The 17082-nt window shown below is 42.3% G+C and overlaps 1 protein-coding gene across 2 annotated transcripts in view; it reads right to left on the bottom strand.

Moving 5' to 3' along the window:
• Positions 1-563: 563 nt before the first annotated feature.
• DCC (DCC netrin 1 receptor) overlaps positions 564-17082 on the bottom strand; it is a 980705-nt gene continuing 964186 nt past the window's right edge. For both annotated transcript variants that reach the window (XM_073619854.1, XM_073619846.1), the window contains exons 28-29: positions 7799-7941; positions 564-5477 (exon numbers count right to left, since the gene is read on the bottom strand). In XM_073619854.1, the coding sequence (XP_073475955.1) occupies positions 5388-5477; positions 7799-7941 (233 nt within the window). In that variant the 3' untranslated portion in view covers positions 564-5387. The remainder of the gene's footprint in view (positions 5478-7798; positions 7942-17082) is intronic.

The raw sequence follows: 17082 nt of genomic DNA, 5'->3' as shown, positions 1-17082 counted from the left end.
TAAGTCACTGACCTAGTACAACTATGTCCAAAAACAAAATCAGTGTAGTGCTTTGGAGAAAAATCAGATACAAAGTCTATGGACCGACAGTTCAGAATGCGTAAACCAAGAGGAAAAACATCAGTAGAAAGAAAAAGTTAATTTCTTAAAATCCTCTGGAACAAATCACATCAAGGGTGTAAACCATTTGAAGAAGGAGCCCACACACCACCACTGAAAGTGAGAAGGCTTACCGGACTAGATGGACTCAACAAGGCGTACGCCAGGTGGAGTCAGATAGGCTTGGGTGGTGCTGGACTGTAGGTGGTCCAGAAGGGCAACGTTGGTGGAGTGGCTTCCACGAAGCTGTGTTCCCTGGATAATACCGAAACCGAAGAGATGAGATGAAACACACGTGGATCGTGTCCCTCGGATCAGCGTTGGAACCAGAGATAACAGCAACTGCAATCAACAGGTGGCCTGGAACAGACCAAAAAAGAAGAACTTTTTTTCTACGGCTGTTTTTCCTCTTGGTTTACGCATTCTGAACTGTCGGTCCATAGACTTTGTATCTGATTTTTCTCCAAAGCGCTACACTGATTTTGTTTTTGGACATTGTTTACACTTGCTGGTTGTGTTAGCTGCTCACTTGTTTTTTCTGGTAGCGCAGAATTATTGTGTATATTCAGTCTAGTACAACTATGCATCTAGTAATGCTAAAATGCCTGACCTCTGTACAAGGGAGGACTAGGAACTTTTGGCCTGGGAGGCAAACACAACCATCTGGCCCTATCATAAAGGTGCTTTGATCTGGGCTAAAACATGCAAAATGCAACAAACTCCCACAGACTGCATCATCCTATCCTGACTTGTTGTTAGGACATTGCTAAAATACTCCCAGCTGATTCAAACCCCATTGCAGGCTCTCTTCCCTGTTGCCCTATCTCTGAGCTCAGGAATGCTGCAATGTGTGGGGGTTTGAGAACTTGCTCCTGTGATGTTGGGGGTGAGTGGTAATCAGGGCTGCTGATAAGGTAGTACAACTGGTCCTGTTGTACTGGGCCCAGGCCTCATCAGCTAAACAGGAAAGCCCAAGGCAGCTTTATTGTTTATTGTTCAATGAATAATTTGATTTTATTAGTGCACACCCCTGCTCTTACTTGCTTACCAGGGCTTAAATTATATTTCCCAGGGCCCCACAAGGTCAACAGAGGGGCCCAGGAGACTTTTTTCAATTTATTAATAACAGTGTTATTGATAAAGTCAATAACACTGTTCTGCTGCACCCCAGGGTGGTGTAGGCAGGGTTTTTTTGGGGGGGGGGCTTCATCAGGAAGGCTGTAAGGGGCTTCATGATTTCTAACAGCAGCCCTGGCAGTAATGACTGGGAGTGTCTTCCCAACACCCTAACAACAAGGCGGGATGGGATCTGTGGGAGTTTTTTGATCAGGCTTCCAGATGTACATTACATACATAGCCTACCCTACAGCAAGGACATTATCCAACTTCAGTCACACCTGCGCAGTTTGTTTTTATTTACAGACCACCCTTACATAGGCAGCTTTTTGTTAAAGGTGAACTAACCCTTTAACACAGAGAACCTTAAAGCATGGAAACGCATAGTGTGACTAAAAAAAGCTTTGCATTCTCCCAGCAATGAGCGGGAGTGCAGCTTTTTGCATTTGGTGCTACCTGATGCTGTGATCCTAGGTCTGAACGGGTAGCAGATAGCTCTGTAAGGCACAGGGGTTGTTAATGACCAACGGTCTCGCTCTGAATTAGGTCCAGTAGAGAGAGTATCTCTACTAAGAGCTACTAATGCCCTGTAGACACGATCAGACATTCCGACAACAAAATCCATGGATTTTTTCCGACGGATGTTGGCTCAAACTTGTTTTGCATACACACGGTCGCACAAAGTTGTCGGAAAATCCGATCGTTCTGAACGCGGTGATGTAAAACACGTACATCGAGACTATAAACGGGGCAGTAGCCATTAGCTTTTGTCTCTTAATTTATTCTGAGCACTTTGTGTGTCGGAATTGTCCACACACGGTCGGAATTTACGCAAATGGATTTTGTTGTCGGAAAATTTTATAGCCTGCTCTCAAACTTTGTGTGTCGGAAATTCCGATGGAAAAAGTCCGAAGGAGCCCACACACGGTTGGAATTTCCGACAACAAGCTCCAAGCGCATATATTCTGTCAGAAAGTCTGACCGTGTTTACAGGGCATAACTCAACTTATATTATTTGTGCATTCCCAGAGGGCAAAGGCCCCCCCCCATGCTCAGTCTTTCTCTGCCTCCATATTGAACAGGTCAGTGACTCAGCAAGTAATGAAGAAAGGGTGAACACCCTGTTGTTTAAAGCTATAAAGATGACTTTCACATTTCTATAAAGACATGTTCCCTTTAAGATCTGCGATGGCTGAGTCAGAGAAATAGCCAGAAGGGTTTTATATTACAGTGTAATTGTCATCACCATTGGGTATATTGTTATTTGTGATCTGCAAAAACAGTGCCATATATTAGAAAACTCACATATTCTGGATGAGCACCATGGTGCACTTATTTTGAATTCATCAGCAACTATGCCCAACTTTTCCAAAGAAAATAAACCGAGTTAATCTATTGACACAGTCACCCAGCTGTATACAAACTTCAGAAATGTAAGCTTAGCTTCAATAAAACGAGACAGGATGACTATGTGACACTGTATGATATATAGTATCAATTTTATAGCGACGATAACAGACAGTGTCCTCTACCCGCTCATCTGTGCTCTGTTTCTTGTGACTAGTGGCAGACATAAATCATAAGTATAGGTACGTTTCAGGTCAGAGATCCGTTTTCTAGAATCCATGCTACATAGGCAGTCTTGGTTTAAGATCGTGAAAAAAAGAAATAACCGAAAAAATAGACAAAGAATGATCAAATAAAGCGATACAAAAGGGCAACAATGATGTATAAAGTCACAGAGCAACCAATCAGATTAGAGATGTCTGAATGGTTTCTATGGGTTAATGCACCTAACGCTCCTTGCAGTCTGCGCTCTTCACGCTGTACTTCAGTAAATATTTAGTGTAAATCCAGTGAGATTTGGAGATTTTTGTAGGCTACTGTACAGGATATGTCATAAATATTTACTGAAGTCCAGAAAGATGAGTGCGGCATTGTCTTGGCAAGGATTGAAGTTTTATTGGTTGTAAAAAGACCATGGGGTTGATTTACTAAAGGCAAGTAAATTGTGCACAATACAAAGTGCAGTTGCATTCTGCAAGAGCAATTGCTCCAGACCTTAGTAAATGAACAGAAGCTCTGTTGACTTCCATCATCCAATCATGTGCAAGCAAACATGGTGTTTATTTATTTTCCTTGCATGTGATTGGGTATTCCTCGCAAAGTGAAACCATAACTCATTTACTAAGCTATGGATCAACCGCATATGCAGAGTGCAACTACACTTTGCAAAGTGCACAGTCTATTTGCCTTTAGTAAATCATCCCTAATGTTTGCACCTAAGGCCTTCTTCATGCACTGTGTTCTACAGCAAACCTCTGTGCAAAGGGCAGTGTTTACCCACATGGGGATACACATGTGTTCTGTGCATCCCTAAGCAGGCAATCCCATTCATATCAATTGGGCTGCAGTGGCTGTACGGACACAGCCGCTGCTCCCAATTTGACACACCCCATTGCAGAGAGTGTGCGGGTAAACCCTGACTAGAGTTGCCACCTCATCCCTTTAAAACCGAACACATATTAATTACACAGGTTCTGTGGCTGATTAAGATGGTAATTATACACACTTGGTGCCTTATCTGAATTAAATTAGCCTCAGAACCTGTGTAATTCATATGTGTTCGGGTTTATAGGGATGAGGTGGCAACCCTAGCCCTGACGCGGGTGTGTGCCGTAGTGAACGGGGCCTAACTCCTGCAGCAGTGTTCCTGTATCCTTTGTAGATTATAAATTAACTAATGCACCTTATACCTCATCATTGGTTTGCACACCAATAGTTTGCACTGTGCTGTATAAGTCATTCTAGGATTCCAACAAAAAAAAAGATCACAGTGGGCACAGTAACCTATCAAAAGCTTTCCAAGGCCTACTCTGAGCTGCTGAAAGCTGGATTTTTGTTACTGTAGGATGTCGTAGGCCATTTGTGGTGAAGCCAATCTACAAAACCTATCATGTATCAGTAGATTTGCATGACTAAAGCTGACCATTCACAGCTCGAATATCAGCCGATTCCTGTGAATCAGCTAATATGTGAGTCGTAGGTGGCCCTGCCGACACCACATGGCCAAAAAACTTCAACTGAGAAATCAAAGGTGCTGGGTAGAAAAAAATGGGCCAATCAGCTCCAGTCACTGTGCAGGTATTCTGACAGCTACCAATAACCAACAGGGGTGATTCCTCCATCCTCATTGTTAGAGAATCTATGAATTTTTCACGTTGAGCCCAGCTGACGTGGATGACAAGCTCAAAAGCTTGCTCACAGAGGTCCGTATTGTATCAGTTTTCAGTACACAAAAATTCTGTACTTCTAACTGTTAACTAATGGGGCTTGCACACTAGATCCATTGTAAAATGTGCCTATATTAATTTGCTATAGAGAAATGGGCATATCACACGTTCACTTTAAGCTGTCATAAGGCAAAAACACAGCCAAACCACTTATGGAAACCTCTTATGGTTAACCTCTTGACTTTGTAACTGCATTTTCTTGTACTGAATACAAGCTTTGTATAGGCTTTGGGGCTCCCCCTTCTTAAGTTCCCAACTCTATCCCCCAACCACGGGGGTCTTACATTCTGCAGCCAAAGATGCCTTAATTTTCCTGCTGCAATTTTCAAACATTTTTGAAAAACCCAACAAGGGAAGTAAGACTCTTCTATAAAGGCCACAGTAGGTAGATAGAGCTGGGAACTCTTGCATGATGATCTTTTTTTTGTGAAGCCCTGGTCATCAACCTAGAACCACAACAATAGCAGTTTGGATTGAACAGATCCTTTATCCTATCGTCAATATTTTTTTCCCTTTTATAGCTAGGAAAGCAGTCAGTGTGGCATAACAGCATTCCTGAATGTTGTCTTTCAGAAAATGTGGCCTTTGCACCAAACTCCCTCCAGACGTTTCCAGGGAAAATAAAAATGATTCGATGAAAGAGTTCTCGGAGTAACAAATTATTCCTGGATGCCATGAGGATTCTTGCTGTAATAAATCCATGGTTATTTCCTGTGTGGTCTGTGCGGATGTTTTCACTGGTGAGATTTAATACACGGGTATGCTGCAATGCTCCTAGATGTCCCATTAACCCCTTTGCTGCCGTTGAGGAGCTAAAAGTTCATTGCTCTGCAATGTTTTTCCAGGCTCCAGAGGCAGCGAAAAGAGCCAATTCCAAGCTCAGAAAGCGGAGCCTGTGATAGCGTTGAGCTGCTTCATCAAACCCTCCAGACTGGCCATTTGTTCACTTAAATCGTCCTGTTCGTATACCTGTGGGGTGACCAAAAACTCCAGTTAATAGTTGAATAGAAGGTAATGTGAAAAAAAAAACAGCTATTATGGCATTTTAGATAATAATACAGTCACTGCTAATTTTTTTATCATATACCTTGGTGCTCTCAGAGCCACCAAACCCAGGAGTGCTCGGAAGGCAGAAAAGTATTATTAAATATAATCGTATAGCCTTCTAATCTGTTATCACACTGCCCACTTTCCTACCTTAACTATCAAGAGAGGCAAGCAATTGCCCATGAGACTTTTCAAGGCAGTAGTAATAGTATATATATCAGACTTTCTCAACCTTTTTAACACAGGGGAACCCTTGCAAAAATTACTATATCTACAACTCATGATACATTAGTTTGATGGTCAGTGGGAAGAATGCCCCTTACACTTGTTGTCATTGGAAAGAAATACCCCCTTACAGATAGCTAAAAATATCAATGGTGTCAGTGGGAACTTATCTGTGAGGGAGAAATGGCTCATTGCTCAAAGAATGCCCAGCACGCTCTGGAGGAACCCTAGGGTTTCTTGGAACCCTGGTATTTATAGTAAAAAATTACAATAACTTTATTTACAAATAAGTATCGCAACTCATAAAGGCATACCATACACTATATTGTCAAAAGTATTGGGATGCCTGCCTTTACAAACTCGCTCATCCATGTCTTTATGGACATTGCTTTGTGCACTGGTCCAAATCATTTGGTGGAGGAGGGGTTATGGTGTGGGGTTGTTGTTTAGAAGTTGGGCTTGGCCCCTTAGTTCCAGCGAAGGGAACTCTTAAGGCGTCAGCATACCAGGACCTTTTGGACCCCTTCCTGTTCTAACATGACTGCAAACCAGTGCAAAAAGCAAGGTCTATTAAGACATGGATGAACTTGTTTGAGGTGGAGGAACTTGACTGACCTGCACAAAGTCCTGGCCTAAACCCAATAGAACACCTTTGGGATGAATTAGAGCGGAGACTGCGAGCCAGGCCTTCTCGTCCACATCAGTGCCTGACCTCACAAATGCGCTTCTAGAAGAATGGTCAAACATTCCACACTCCTAAACCTTGTGGACAGCCTTCCCAGAAGAGATGAAGCTGTTATAGCGGTAAAGGGTGGGCCAACTCAATATTGAACCCTACGAACTTATACTTTTGGCAATATAGTGTATATCAGCTGGTGTTTAGTAATTAAAGTGTAAGTTCACCTTTACAGAAAAATCTGTAAGGTGAACTTACACAGGACCCCCTCCTCATCCCCCCCTGTCCCACTGACCTGGTGCATGGTGATCTCCCATTCTGAGCCCTACTATAGCCGCCTCACCGGATCGGGGCTTAGAAATCCCCTCTGCATTCTCTCTACTTCTTCCCCGCTGACAGGACGGGCTACGCGGGATCAGATTGGTCAGCGCCGCCCATGTGATGGCACCGACCAATTAGAATGCTCCGAAACGTCCCTCCTGACGGAGGACATTTTGGAGATTAAGCTGCTGGGATTTCTAAGCCGGTGAGGCGACTATAACAGGGCTCAGAACGGGAGATCGCCACGCAACAGGTAAGCGGGATAGGCGGGATGAGGAGGGGGTCCTGTGTAAGTTTACCTTACAGATTACATCCAACACATTTCAGAATACATCCAACACATATCAAGATAATGCCTCTTTCCTCTTCCTAAGAGAAGTATAGCTGATGATGGACATAGGAGCTGTTGACAAAGATAATCAGCCAAAATTACAATTAAAAGCAATCAATGGTCTGAAAGTGTCTCATTAACCACCACCATCCGCCAAGAGTGGAACCAATCCCGCCCCGGGACAACATTATGGTTACTAAGCTGAACTAACTGAAAGTCCACTTTGAAAAGTGATCACACTCTACTCCCTTAATGAATGAACCCCAATGTGTGGATCTTTATATACCATAAGTAACTAGAGCCACTCTAACACTAAAATAAAAATAGTAAAAAAATATGTGCCCCTTGCTAAGATATATTTATTACCTCTCCTGCTCCCTGGACTGCCAGTTGTCGCTGTACTACAGAGAAGCCACTGTTGGAAGAATCTACTAAATTTGAAACTTGCAGGTGTGTCTGGTCCCCTACCAAGCACAATGGTTCCTACTGCAGGGCCCTATGTCACTACAGCATGTAATTGAGATGTAATGGCATGTCCTATATAATCTCCCTAATCAATTAAAATCTAACTTTAAGTACTTTAAATATGTGATAATTAAGTGCAAAAAAAAAAAAAAAGGAATAGGAAACAGGGGAGGAAAAACGAAACAGAAAAGAACACAGATTGAGCATAGGGGAATGCGCTCTTACACTGGCTGGGTCATCTGTATGTTTGTGGCTTTCCTCTGACACTTCTGGGGCTGTTGGGACTGAAACTGGGAGAAGTGGGGATCTTGCCTTTCCTGCCAGCCCCAACGATGCTGTCTTTACTTGTGGCTTAGGTAGGCTGGACCCTAAAAACAGAAGAGAACAGACATTATATTAAAATTCAGCATCAATAGAAACTTTACATATAGGACTGTTCCTGGTAAAGTAACCTTCAGTATGACTGGATCTAGCAATTGAAGCACCTTCTAATGTGTGTCATAAATCATAGTTACAGCCAGCATCATTTATCAATATCTTTGAAGATGGCCTGTCTGTGTTGCCTGTAACAACCATAAAATCATTATTTTTTTAATACACCTATGTAACAGAAAAATATCTCAGCGGTGAGTTAAGGTTTGGGTTGGGATTTAGAGTTAGGGTTCTTTAAATCCTCCTTATTGATTTTAGGTAAAGGGTTAAGGTTAGGTTGAGTGTTAAAAAGGAAGTAAACCCTGATGGGTTTTACTTCCTCTTTATTCCCATGCAAATTAAAACCATAATGGGCTAGTATGCATCGCAATACTAGCCCATTATGTTGCACTTACTTGCAAGCAAAGCCTGCAATGTCCCAGAGGTCCCCGCTGGTGGCCACGTCCATCTTCACCCCTCTTCCTCAGGCTCGTGACTGGCTGTAGGACTCAGGCTCTGTGACTGGCCAGAGTCGCGTGATGTCACTCCCACGCATGTGTGCGGGAGCCAACGGTCAGAGCACGGGCCCTATAGAAACTGCATTTTCTTCAGTGCGCATGCACCGATGACGTCGACGTATATGGTGACTATCTCCTAAACCGTGCAGGTTTAGGAGATATTTCCAGTACCTACAGTTAAGCCTTATTACAGGCTTACCTGTAGGTAAAAGTGGTGTGTAAGGGTTTACAACCATTTTAAGGGTTATGTAGTCCATAAAGTAAGAGTAAGGTGCTACTACCTTGGAATATGAGAAATTCCTCTAGAGCTGCCGGGTACAAGATGAGCAGTCGCATAGCTACAAGCACAATTAGTAGAAGAAGACAATCCGCAACTTCATACATGCTGTACTACAAGCTTTTATGGAGTAGCAATATATTTGAACAGATTTAGGAGCATGTATGGAGTTGCGGATTGTCTTCTTCTATTAAGGGTTATGTAGTGGGGGATGATTAAATGTTAAGGATGAATTTATTGAATTAGGATAAGGGTTAAGGTGAGGGTGAGGTTTAGGGTTCAAATTAAGTGTTAAGGGTTGGTTTCAAGGATAAATGTGTGTGTGGGATAATCTGAAGAATTTGTTCAAGTTTGAAGGTATGAGCAAAGGGAGGGTAAAGTTTTAAGTCAAGTTTTAGCATTTGGTAAGGGAAAACCTAAGTGTCAGGGTCACCCAAAAAGCAAGATTCAGGTTAGCAATCGGAGTGTGTGGGGCGCCTCACTAACACTGTTGGGTTCTTGGTGCTAAACTGCATTGTGCCTCTACAAAGAGAACAGGGTCAGTCTATGTCACCCCTTTGAGAGAGCCAAGTCAGTTTGGGTGGCATGGCCATTCTAAATTCTACAATCTCTCTCTATCCCACCATTTTTTCTTGTTGATCAGTTTGCATGGATTTGCCCTTTAAATTCAACCTTCTCTTAGATGCTATAACAATAAATTTGATGTGTTTTTTATTTTCTCATTCTACTAATTGACAGTCAATTACTTTAACTCAGTGCTATCCAATGATATAAATATCATACAAGGTGTTGATTCTACCACTGAAAGCTCAGTTTATATAATTGCATCCAAATATCTTACTGCAAAGAGATTAAAATATGACCGCTTAGCATTTTAGATGACAGTCATCTTCTTAATTATGCCCTTACCCTTTCACTATGAGGCACAAAATGGTTCTTAATCGCTTTTTATTTTCTCACACCCAGATATGATGCTGGGTCAACAATCTTGGAGGCATGTGATGAATTTTAAACCCAATGTACAGTGCGAAAGACTCAAAACTTTAAATAACACAACAATGTATAATGGTGTCATTTTTGTGGTTTCTGGAAGATACAGAAGTCTGCGACTCTCTTGTTCTTAGGAGATACAATACAGAAAAAAATGCTGGTTATTAACTCTCATCTTCCAGAAAAATGAAATGTCATCATGTAGAAGAGGCTGAAAGTAAAGAGAATTAATTGAACTTGTGATGCCGATCGTGCGCCAAGAACGCTTGCTCGTCATCCCAAGTAATTACCAGAAGCATGATAGCGAGCAGTGGGAGGTGGAACGGGGAATAAATACATAATGAGATTGTGTTGCCATTTGATCCAAAGACTGTAGGTTGCCAATATATTACATCCAATTCTTGGAGACAATTCCAATCTGCCAATGATTGTGATAACAAACACAGCCTGAGCTCCTGGTTACTTACACTGCAGTCAGAAACGAGACCAGCTTAGTCATTTTGATAGCAAAATTATAGATTTTTAAGTGCCCATAGAGTTCTACATTTTTGCAATCTGGAAAATGTAAAGCTGATGCCATTCCTCTGCTATGCCAGCTATTATTAACCAGTTCGTAGAGGTTGTTGTAAGCACTTTTTTGTTTCCTTTCTTATGTCACAGCTCTGTAGCAATCCCTAGATAACAGCTGTGACAACTCTGTGTAAAGCCCCCAAGCAAATGATGGAGGATGGGGGGTGAGCCCAAACTTAAAGTGTTACTAAACCCAGGAGCTTGCATTCACTATATCTGGTCTCTCACAGTACACAGAACAAGAAAATGCAATTATTTTAGTAACTATAAACTGATAAATAGCATTTTTTTATCATCAGTATATAGCAGTCTTGTGACTTCTATCAACGTCTGGTTAAAGCTTTTAGGTGGAATTTTTATTCTACTCGGACTGTCCTATGAGGCTACATGACCACTGACCCCCTGTCTGAACAGTGCTGCTGATTGGCCCTGTGCTGATCTCATGCACTCTCTCAAGAAAAAACAAAAACTCTCTAGCAATACACACCAAACTGAGCAGGTGCAGCTTGCCCCCAAGGCTCTGTTCTAACAGGCAATGGGTCGGGGACAGTGGAAGAAGGGAAGAATCAGATAAGACACAATCAAACATCCTTTTTACACAATGCAGAGGATAAACCCCTTAGGTTCCACAGTGCGTTAAACAAGCATGCTTTACTCCATATACAGACTGATTTTACTGTTGTGGGTTTAGTAATACTTTAAAAAAAAAAAAACTGTAAAAAAATAAATAAGAACCCAATATATGTGTAGCAGAGGATGGAGCCAAGTCAAATAAATAGGTGAAGTTCCTACATGGTTAAATCTAATCATACTATTTTCTTTAGATCTACCAACAAGTATGCAGTACAAGGGCCTGTATAATTGGATACAGATTGATTGGATAGGGTAGGTCCTAATATTACACAATTTTGGTAGGCCTAATGCTGATTGCACAGAGATAATAGGGTCTTTCTTGGTTAGCATAACAATCTAAAATTGTTTTAAATGGTGCCCCAAGAACTATAAAATAAATAAAAAAAAGGGAAAAAAAACCTATTGCTTCTATAGAAATACATAAATAAAGCGCTCACAAACATAAACCCATCATAAGTGAAAAAAAAAGTGAAAAAAACACAAAGTAAAGTCCATAGAAAACTGAAAAAATGCTTCACATCTGGTGTGCAAACAGTGCAGATGAAATGTTTCAGAGAATTTTTCAGGCATACCAAGACACCCCCACATGTGTCCCCACTCACCAGATCACAATGACACCCAGCTTCATTGTGATCTGGTGAGTGGGGATACATGTGGGGGTGTCTTGGTACGCCTGAAAAATTTTCGGAAACATTTCTTCTGCACTGTTTGCACACCAGATGTGAAGCATTTTTTCAGTTTTCTATGGACTTTACATTGTGTTTTTTCACTTTTTTGTCACTTATGATGGGTTTATGTTTGTGAGCGCTTTATTTATGTATTTTTATTATGGTCAAGTGTTTAGCACTTTGTGTATAGCAGCTCCATTCACTTTTGTATTACCCTATTTTTGCACCATCAGCGCAAGTTTATATATATAGTGTATATATTTTTTACTATTGCTGCAATAGTCCTCTTCTCTCCAGCACTGTTCTTCACAGTGGTTCATTTCCTCCAGATCAAAGAATATTTAAGAACAGACAGGATCCTAATGAGCAAAAGTTTCACTGGTCCAATCAGGTAACAGGTTTACCGACTCACTCGGTTTTGGGTGAAGTTCTCCTTTAGAACAAAGCAAATCGGCAAGAATAGGACAGTGGGAGAAAGGAGAACCCAAATGTTGTTCTTGGCTCCAAACCATCACCACCAGGTGTTGTACGACATCCAGCACTTACAGATTTTTCCACACTTCTTGCCTGATGAAGCTGTTGTTGCAAAGCCCCAGAAAACAGTAAAAATCTAAAAGTGGTTCTAATCCTAACTCAATCTAAAAACTATTGTAGCAAGATCCCAGGCCTCCTTTAGTCTAATGAGAACCTCCAGGGCCAAGAACTGCTGACATCCTTCTGTGTAGAGTAGGTTACAAGGCATAGTGGGTGTAATGCAAGATAGATTCATGGGCACCAGACACTTCTTGAATGCAAAGAGATTTTATTTCTCTTGAACAGAACTGTGGAGAGAGGGTTTAGGGCCAGGACACCCTTAGGTAGTTGCAATGTTAATTGTCAGACTCCGAGACTTCTACAGGTAGACAGCCATGCAGGGAAAGGCATCCAGCAAGACACCACATCTGCAAAGGAATGCTGTCTCCTATGGCAACAGTCGTAGAACAGTTCCTAACACAAGTTATAATGAATTCCTTTACTTTTCTACAATCACTTCTTGCAGGTTCTCAACCCACTGAGCTCCCAGTCTCTCTCTTTCTCTCTCTAGACTTGCTGATTCACTGCCAGTCCTCCACTGAATCCCATGAGCTCTTCCAATCTTCACTTTAGTATCGTCTCAAGCGTTACCTCCGCTTCTCTGCTGGGTCCCTAGCTTGGCACTCCAGATACTTCTCAAGCTTCACCCCACTGGCCTGCTCGGTCCCTGGCTTGACACACAAGGCTGTTCTGCAAGCGTCACCTCCGCTGGCTGGGTCCCTGGCTTTACACCTGCTGAAGTTTCCCAATTCTTCACCGTCCCCAGGTGGTGAGAATACTGCTCCGGTATTTGCTTCAGCTACTCACGGTGGTCCCTGGTAACAAGGTGGATGATCCCTTACCTTCCCCTCTACCTCTGACCACAACAGGTTCTCCAGCCGGCAGAACCGTCACTTTTGGTTGGACTGCAAGCCGCATACCCAACCCTACACTGCTCTCTTGCTTCTGGATAGGCCCTCAGACAGCCTAACAGCCAGATGTGCCTGGGATAGGCCCAAACCCTAGCAGCCTGGGCAGTACAACACAAGTCTACCCAGACAGCCGTCCAGGTGGCACAGAACACTGATCACCTGACTTCACCCAAATATATAGGTTCTCCCAGCAGGCCAAGGGATTTAGGAAAACCCTTGCCCATTGGCTGAGATACTCCATATACTCCTAATCTGTCCTTGCTTTGCCCTTGTCTTATCTAATGTCACCAGGTACCTGGACACCTAGCCGCAGAAGAGAGAAGTGCAGCAATTCCAGACTCAGGGTGAACGCAATTGATCCCTTACAATGAGCCAAGGTAACTACACCTGGCAGGTAAATTTAGGAGCAACCCTGCCTAAACATCAGAGTGTTACACTAAAAAAAGGTGTTGACACTAAGTAATGTTACTGTAATTGTATCTATCTTTATTTCCTTGCATGTCATTATTCATTCTGTAAGCCACTTTGGCATTACAGCAGAGCCCAAACAGCAAAGGAGACAATAAAATAAAATTGTAGAGCTTAGAAATATTGGTGTCACCCTCTAGTAGCATGACAAAATTGTGTAAATAAGTGTCTGTAAAATAGGTCAAAATGTGCATATAAAATATAAAATATGTGCATATTTTAAAATATAACCCCAATAAACGTTTTTTTAAGATTAGTTAAAGTTGAATAGGTGGAATTTACGTTAAAACAAACACTGCTATCAAACCTTAAACTCAACAATTGCATTGTCCTTGGCCAATGGTCCCCAGACATTGACAAATAACCTCCTTGGAGTCCTGTATATAACCCCGTGCTCTCGGCTTTAACAATGTCCCCCGTTGTTTCATTAACAAAATGTTCTTGCGGTGCCCACAGTGGCACCTTGCACAATAAGCACAATTCGAACAATGCAAAGAATTTCTAAAACATTTCCATTTCCAGCCCATGCTTGTCTTTGTTTCAGGATGAGCCATGGTACCAGCTTGTATTAATCTTGCTGGAGTTAACATGGATTTGCAGCTGTGTAATTATAAATAATGAGGGCATGCTCGGCGACCATGGTGGCTGTATGGTGCTCCCATGGAGAAAAAAAAGGAACAGGGAGCCGAAGTGAAATTTCTATTTTGCCAGTTTCCAAAGGACCGTGTTTATGTATGTAGTTATTCTGACAAATAAACATAAATAAATATCATCAGCTCTTTAGGGGAACAGCTCTTTAGGGGAACAGCTGTTCACGCTATAAGACTTGAGTCAGCAGCGAAAATACAATTCCCCCTGCATTTCTCTTAGTAAATTTAACCACAAATGTCCAGGGGTGACCAGAAAGGGGTAGAAAACAAGCAATATGATATCACAGTATGTACATATTGTAATTGACGCTGCCCCTTCTAACCCAACTGCCATAGGGACTGACCAACATGTGGGATTATAATGTAACCCTGGTTGTGGGAGAGCTCTCTGAATTTCAGTTTTTCAAAGAACAGCTGCCACCTCTAAAGTTGCGCCCTAGGCAATGGCCCTCATACTACTAAAAAAAAAAAAAAAACACCAGCAGAATGACTGGTATACTTTCCAATGTTTATGTAGTAGTACTTTAATTGTAATTGCAATATTGACCCCTTAGTCATAGGGTCCTTTCCAAGGATAGCTATACCTTTCTTTCAACTTTTGCGAAATCTGTCCCAAATCCTGAGCTAAACTTTGCTAACCCTCCCTTTCTCCTCAGCTTCTGACCTACTTTAATCCCAGAGCTGTAACCTCTTCTGGTTCTTACAACCTGTTCTGATGAAAATCTCTTTATGACTGGCCAGTCTATTCATTTTATTGTACACACATACTGAAGATCTCTGGTCTCACTATACGACCCTAGAGGAGGCCACAACTCTGAAATGAACCACTTCAGCCCCGAGCCTCTTTTTGAGATTTGTTGTTTACAAGTTAAAATCATTTTTTTTTTTGCTAGAAAATGACTTAGAACCCCCAAACATTATATATTTTTCTTCCAGACACCCTAGAGCAGGAGTAGGCAACCTCGGCCCTCTAGATGTTTTGAAACTACAAGTCCCATGAGACATTGCAAGACCCTGACAATCACAGGCATGACTCCTAGAGGCAGAGGCGTGATGGGATTTGTACGGATATACAATGATGGGATTTGTAGTTTCACCACAGCTGGAGGGCCGAGGTTGCCTACCCTTGCCCTAGAAGTTAAAATGGCGGTCATTGCAATACTTTATGTCACACCGTATTTGTACAACGGTCTTACAAGCGCATTTTTTGGGGAAAAAATAGTTTTTAGTTAAAAAATAAGATTACAGTAAAGTTAGTCCAATTGTTTTATATATTGCGAAAGATAATGTTACGCAGAGTAAATTAATACCCATCATGTCACACCTCAAATTTGCGCTCGCTCGTGGAATAGCAACAAACTTTGGCACATAAAAATCTCCATTGGAGACGTTTAAAAATGTCTAAAGGTTACCAGTTTTGAGTTACAGAGGAGTTCTAGCGCTAGAATTATTGCTCTTGCTCTAACGCGCGATACCTCACATGTGTGGTTTAAACACCGTTTTCATATGCGGGCGCGACTTACGTATGCGTGCGAGGTCGGCAGGACGAGGCGCTTTAAAACATTTTGTTTTCCTTTTTTATTTTACCTTTTATTTTTACACTGTCCTTTAGAAAAAAAAAATTGGGTCACTTTTATTCCTATTACAAGGAATGTAAACATCCCTTGTAATAGAAAAAAAGCATGACAGGACCTCTTAAATGTGAAATCTGGGGTCAAAAAGACCTCAGATCTCATCTTTACACAAACATGCAATAAAAAAAAAAAAAATAAATGTAATTAAAAAGAAAAAATTCCCCTTTAAGAGCATTGGGCGGAAGTGATATTTGACATCGCTTTTGTCCTCCAATGCTATGGAGCCAAGCGGGGGCCATCTTTCCCTCACTCAGCATCCAGGTAGTGAGGGGAGTAGACGCGATAGTCCCCGCCGCTACCGACGGCTCCGGTAAGCGTGGAGGGGGGCCCTCTCCCACCATCAATAAAAGTGATCTTGCGGCAAATGCGCCGCAGAGACCACTTTTATCATAAAGAGAAATGCACACCGTTCCTGAAAATGCAGGGTTATGGCAGCTAGCTGCTGCCATAACAACGGTATTTAGCGTCAAAGTACCAACGTACAGGTACAGCGATTTGCGTGAATTGGTTAAGATAAGAAAGCAGCTAGAGCAGTCTTTCCTAAACTCTTCAACACACAGAAGGAACTCTCTAAATAACTTTCTGGTCTCTGGGAACCCCTGCTAAAAATTACTATATCTACTCATGATACATTAGTGTGATGGTCAGTGGGAAAAATGCTGCTTACACTTGCGGACATTGGGAAGAATCCCCCCCCCCCCCCCTTATAGATAGCTAAAAAGATCAATGGTGTCAGTGGGAATCTATATGAGAGGCAGAAATTGCTCATTGCTCAAGGAACCCCAAGCAACCTCTGGGGGAATTCTATGCTAGAGGAAATGTGTGTATGTGTGTGTGTGTGGGGGGGGGGGGGGGGGCAGTTTAGCTAGGGGAGGAAGGTAGATTTAGCTAAATTTGATAGAGAGGTACATCTGCCATTTAAGATAGTATATTATAAACAACCAGGCTTGTGGATAAGGGGGTACCACCTGCCCTCCTGTACGGGGACCAGGCCGGCAGGGGGGCCCAGGACCGGATGTGGGCAGGAACGGTGATCGGTATGGCGCGGGGGGAGGCAATTACTGGAACCGATCCCCTCTATGGCTCTCTCTGCAGCAGCTGAAAGCTGGCTTCTTCTCCTCTTCCTGCCGCTGGCTTTCAGCTGCTACAGAGAAGGCCAAACAGTGGAATGGTTCCAGTAATTGCCCCCCCACCGCACCCATTACC

Source organism: Aquarana catesbeiana, linkage group LG01 (genome assembly GCF_042186555.1).
Source record: "Aquarana catesbeiana isolate 2022-GZ linkage group LG01, ASM4218655v1, whole genome shotgun sequence".
In the NCBI taxonomy this organism is placed as follows: Eukaryota; Metazoa; Chordata; class Amphibia; order Anura; family Ranidae; genus Aquarana; species Aquarana catesbeiana.
Note: the sequence above shows the minus strand (reverse complement) of the source record. Positions and strands in the feature narration are given on the sequence as shown.